Source organism: Conger conger, chromosome 4, assembly GCF_963514075.1.
Source record: "Conger conger chromosome 4, fConCon1.1, whole genome shotgun sequence".
NCBI lineage: Eukaryota > Metazoa > Chordata > Actinopteri > Anguilliformes > Congridae > Conger > Conger conger.
Genome location: NC_083763.1, coordinates 7,478,196 through 7,484,195, shown reverse-complemented (window position 1 = coordinate 7,484,195; position 6,000 = coordinate 7,478,196). Strand labels below are relative to the sequence as shown.

The 6,000-nt window shown below is 45.9% G+C and overlaps 1 protein-coding gene across 3 annotated transcripts in view; it reads right to left on the bottom strand.

The window, feature by feature from the left end:
• Positions 1–256: 256 nt before the first annotated feature.
• Positions 257–6,000, bottom strand: part of LOC133127088 (small conductance calcium-activated potassium channel protein 2-like) — a 94,160-nt gene continuing 88,416 nt past the window's right edge. For all 3 annotated transcript variants that reach the window (XM_061239722.1, XM_061239721.1, XM_061239723.1), the window contains exons 9-10: positions 1,765–1,834; positions 257–608 (exon numbers count right to left, since the gene is read on the bottom strand). In XM_061239722.1, the coding sequence (XP_061095706.1) occupies positions 324–608; positions 1,765–1,834 (355 nt within the window). In that variant the 3' untranslated portion in view covers positions 257–323. The remainder of the gene's footprint in view (positions 609–1,764; positions 1,835–6,000) is intronic.

The window sequence follows — 6,000 nt, the reverse complement described above, 5'->3', positions numbered from 1 at the left end:
TTCCCGTTCCCGTCGTCTCGTTTTAAGGATTTTCTCCGGTGTGATAGCCAGCTTCACCCCAGCACCCTGAACTCAGTCAGTAACTATACAAGGGCTTTACAAAAAAGCTAACTTCAACAGCCATACAATGGCTAAACATAAACCATATCTCTACCGTTTTTTTATTTTTATTTTATTTTTTCAATTCTTTAATTTAGTCTTGTTTTTTTTTTTTGTTTTTTTTTTTTTTATTTGTCGGTCTCTCTGCGGTGGGTGGAGTCAGTCTGCGCTGGAGCCGGGGCGGTGAGTGTTTTTTGTTGTCGGATGGCAGAGGCGCGGGGAGGCTAGCCGCTGTCGGAGGAGGTGTGCGGGGCCGTGGAGGGCGAGCGGCGCCGGCGGGTCGGGGTCCAGGACCGCTCCGAGCCCAGCGAGGCCGGCCGGAACCGGTGCGCAAAGCCGTCCAGGAAGTCCCGCTGCTGCTGCGTTATGGCTTGAGAGAGCAGGCCGGGCAGGGCCTGCAGGCTGCCAGTGATGGAGTCCAGCTTGTCCTCCAGGGTGCCGATCCGCTTGTCCAGCTCCTCGCTCCGCTCCTGCAGCTCGGACACCAGGTCGTACATCACGTTCTGCGTCTGCGGACGAGAGGGCAGAGGCAAACCCGTCAGGGGGACTCCGCTGTCCCACGGGCCTCGCGGGAGGAGGCAGGACGAGGGGGAAGCTCCGCCCACATCCGCAGCAAACACCCCCCCCCCCCCACAGCAAAACATTATACGCGAGAGGGCTCGCAGTGAGTTCACAGCTCATACATTTCTATCAAAAAATACATTTTGCGTGATGATGTTCAGCCCTGGGGCAGAGATATTGGCACTGATTTACATCATTGTTTCATTCCCAAACAGGAAGAGAGATTCTGAAAAACGAAAAAAAAAAAAAAAAAAAAACATTACTCGAGAAAGTCAAGCAGCAAAATCAAAAAATAGAGGGCGCAGTCAAGAAATAGAGTTGCCATCAACAGGAATGAATATTGTCTTCTCCCTGAGCTGTTAATCTGCAATTTACTGCAGGAAATGCAACTTCTCTCCCGTCGGTTATCCGTACATTTCTCCAAGGGCACTTCACTGACGCATTCAAAAGTGTCTGAGTGCTTTTTTATGGACTCGCTGCAGCTCCTATTATTGGAAAGATATAACTACAATATTAAGTGCCATTTAATACCGACCAAAAACTATAAATGCTCTATATTGGTCCTCTATGCAGCTTCACAAATGATTTCATACAGTATTTCTGCCCATTTAAAATGAACTGAAAGGCTGCATTTCAAGCCACTTTCAGGTGTAGAATATTGATTAATATCTTCTAGCTGAACAGCGAAGTGTTGTGGCACGTACAGAATACAAATACTCATAAATCATTTGTTCTTTTAGATTCCCATTTTATTCTACGGTCACTTAATGCAGTTGTTGGTTGGAGTTACTCAACAGTTCATATCACATAATTCTGAATACGTTTATATAATCGTGACCTTGGAACTATGAGGTTCTATCTGCGTTCTGAGTGGTTTTGAGATAATAAGCATCAAAGCTTTCACATCCTAACACATCAAAACAGGGCAAATGACAGACACCCTAAAAGTACTCTGAATGTACAATATCAACATCTGGTCAAACTGCCAAATAAACAACATATCTATGATTCATTTTTTTCAAAAACGTCAGTTAGACTTAGAACCTTACGTGACGATGTCTTGTAATATTGTAGATAAGAAACCGTATTATGAAGTATACATACCTTGGCCAAGTCCACTAGGGTGTTAGCCTGGTCGTTGAGTTTCCTCTGCTCCATTTTTACACTGCGTAGTCTGGGGAGAGGAGAGGGGAGGGTGGAGAGGGGTTGGGCGGGTGGGTTGTGGGTTTTGGGGGGGGGGGGGGGGGGGGGGACAGGAGGATGGAGAGCAGCGAATCACAGTCAGGAGAGCATACGCGAGACAGATCCCGAGTGGAGATGCAGTCGTCATGCAAACGTTCCCCAGTTTCACGCTGCCATACCAAACATGCACACCAGTTCGGCCACCAGGCGGATAATGGCGGAATGAGGAAACACAACCCGTCGGAGGCGGTCAGACATGGCAGCGCTCTCTCTCTCCATCTGCTCCCCTACGCCCACGCGTCCCCCTCTCCGCTGGCAGGCCGGCGGCGCGCCCTGTCAGGCCCTCCGGGCGACACTCGCAGGGTGGGGGGCGGAGGAGGTGTGATGGGGGGGGGGGAGCACAGGTGAGGGACGACGCGGTGGGCAGGTGGGTATGGAAGGGGGCTGACGGGAGGATGGCGACAGCGAGATGGAACTGGGGAGCCTGACTCGTCAGCGAAATGTCAACACAACCTTCCGGCGAATTCCGTGGCAACAAGACGCTACAACTGCCGGATATCTGTGCGATAAAGTTCGACGCAGCTCCATAACAGAGGCTGATATAGGCTTCCACTAGGAGCAAATAGCCATGTCGGTCTCTAGTGTTATTGGACTTTACCGTGCAGATGTACTGCGTTTGTAACGTCGGTTATCGCGGAACTGCCCTTCCGATTATTCTCCAACTATACGTCTCCACTCTGAAAATCTCATCAAAATCTGATCAAATGTCCTGTCAAGTTCTGTTCAGCAGCAATCCAGTGCACACGTTGGAATGAAGATTTAAAAAAAAAATGACTGAGGCACAATTAAAATGAGAAGCGCAATGTTCATTTCTTCAGAAGAAATAAATACAAATGACTACACTTGCTGTACTCGTACGGTGAGCCGTTCACAATTCTTATTTGTTGTCAGCGAGTGGTTTGGAGAAACGTTTTCCAAGATTGCTTTTGCATCTAGTTCCCTCGCGTAAATGCTAATCAGAGTTAGTTTGCAAAAGGGCCTTTACTCATTTCTTATTCATCTGATTTCAGTAGTTCAGTCAGGGAATTTTTTTTTTGGGGGTCCATTAAATAAAGTGTTCAAGGAAACCACTCATTAGGTCTGAGAATGTGGTCAATCCATTGGAGCCATAGCTGGTAATAAATTAATCGGGGATAATAATTCAAGTGTAATGGTGCCTATCTTCCCTCTGTCAATTGGGATCTACCAACAAATCACTAATGAAGAGACGGATTAATTCTGCAACTGCGTGGTGGGTGTTTTTGAATGGTGCTCCATGTTAAACCACACTGTGGTTGGATTGAATTAATTTCAGATTTTAGATAACATAACATAATATAATATAATGGCGAGAACAGGCCACTCAGAGCAGCAATGCGGGCCCTTTCCTACGAGTAAAGTGTACTAACTGCTTAGTTTGCCAAAAGCTAAACAGTATCTAGCACCGTATCAAGCCTGGTCTTGAAAACAGATCTCAATCAGCCGTATACAGTAAAACTGGCCGAGTGTTTTCCCACACAAACTAAACTGCAGAGAGACACAGACACTGATGTGAAGCAGTCCCCACACTTGAATCAAGTGGAGAAACCTTGAAGGGCCTGCTTGTTTTTTCAGAAGCTGCAGTGCAGTGCAGTCAGGGCCAAAACTCACAGAACAGCCTTCAGGCGATGAGCATAAAAGTTTAGAAGCCTCACCATTTAATATTTCTGACTCAGTCGCTGATAGATAGGCAAAGCGTCCATTTTAGCACACAGCAGAATTCTAGCTACCATATTTAGATCTGAAAGTGCATCCTGGGGAGCCAGGATGTACAGTACAGTAAGCAACGCTACAGTAGCTAGCTGAGTTTAGTCAGGGTGCTGATGAAATGCTGATATACCCTTGTGTGTGCTTTGTATTCGTCTATCACTCTCAGACACCAGTTTCCAGGGAAACTGGCGTACCATTCATTTTGACAAATTATCCATCAGCACAGCTGTATACCTACTAAAGAATAAGCACTTTGGAGGTCAACACATGGGAATCAAACCAGAACCATGACGGTAGGCTACGTAGGTCTTTACAGACCACAAATCATTCAGGAAATGTCACCTTTGTTCATGTGACACAGCTAGCATTTGCTAGCATTGCTAATATTTTTGGACATTGAAAAAATGTGTACCAATACACATTATGGCAAATGGCAGTCTTATCTTATTTACATACAATGTAAATAAACTGGGCTGATTGAATAAGAGAAGTCATTCATTCTCTACTGTTTATGATGAATTAAGTCATTGCTAACCACGCGTGAGTTTCTTTCACAACTCATGCGAGACCACTTTACCCATCATAAATCTTTATGGGTATTTTGCATAAGTAAAATTTGAATAGTACAGTTTAATATAGCATAGTAGTAAAATATAGTCGTTGAGGAAAACAGCAGTATGAAACTGGGGTAGATCTGCATAAAACTGCAAACTTGTCCCCATTTTAAATAAAAAAGACAGAAGACGTGGTGTGTATGGTTGTGGTTGTCAGATTAATATACTCCATGGAGAGGTCCATTAGATTAATTATTCAGGAGCACAGCCATGAGAAATGGACAAAACATGAAGCACAAATTAAACGGGCGCTTACGCTAGTGGTTTTCCACGCTCACAAATACACACACTCAAACACAAGCACACACACTCAAACACAAGCACACACACATACAAGCACACACACATGCACACGCACACACATACACACACATACATACAAGCACACATGCATACACCCATGCACACACACACACATACAAGCACACACACATGCACCCGCACACACACACACACACACACACACGCACACACACATGCATGGACACACATGCACATGCACACACACACACACACATACATACATACATGCATGCACACACACACGTACAAGCTCACACACGCATGCACACTTGCATGCACACACACGCAAGCATGCACGCGCACACACACACAAACACACACACACATGCATGCATGCACACACACAGGTACAAGCACACACTCACACATGCACTCACAAGCACACACACACACACACAAGAAAATCAATAAAAGCATTTAGCTTAATGTATTAATCGTGTATACACTAGCCTGGCTTGTCATGTGCCTTGTGTGTCCACCTCCTTGGTTTGAAGGCTTTCTAACCTTGGATGCTGCTCTTCCCAACCGATCTAAACAGTTTATCATCTTAAGGAAAGCTTGTCTGATGTTCATCGTTTCAATATATCTTTCAACAGAAATGGCCATCCCAGCATTACTATCAAAGGTATTATACAAGTCCTGGGTTTGTTGCAGTTAGATGTGTATGCATACTGTATACACCGGGGGTGGCCTGTAACGGTGGTTAAGGTACATGACTGGGACCCGCAAGGTCGGTGGTTTGATCCCCGGCGTAGCGACAATAAGATCCGCACAGCCATTGGGCCCTTGAGCAAGGCCCTTAACCCTGCATTGCTCCACGGAAGGATTGTCTCCTGCTTAGACTAATCAACTGTACGTAGCTCTGGATAAGAGCGTCTGCTAAAATGCCATTAATGTAATGTAAAGTAATGTACTGTATGTACCAAACCACCACTTGAGGGTGCAAAGGCAATACAAGTATGCCTCAAAATATGAATCTAAATATCAGTAAGCCACTGGCAAGCTGAAGGATTTTAGGGATTGTTACATTTAAAATGCTGCAACAATAAAAACAAGAGTGGTTCACTTTTACATCCAATCACATGCCGTGGAGTAATGTTACAAATTTGAGGCCGTATAATTGCGCACTGTTTGTACACGGGCCGTTCTGGGCACGGAACAGTTTCTGGTGCTGATAACACAATCACAGCGCAGGGCTGTACGCCCCAGAAAAATAAACACGATGGGGCCGATAAAGCCGCTACACTCGACACGCCGTAACACCTGGGCGTGGGTTCCCCGGCGACGCTTAAAATAGGACGAGAGCTGAGAGCTATTAGGCATTAACCCCCGGTTTCAATGCCCATTGAAGTCGACGCGGAAATTCTTCAGAGAAGCACTTAGGACACACGGGGGGATGGGGGGATGGGGGGGTGGGGGGGGGTGTTGTTTTTCTCCCAAAGGCCCGGTTGAT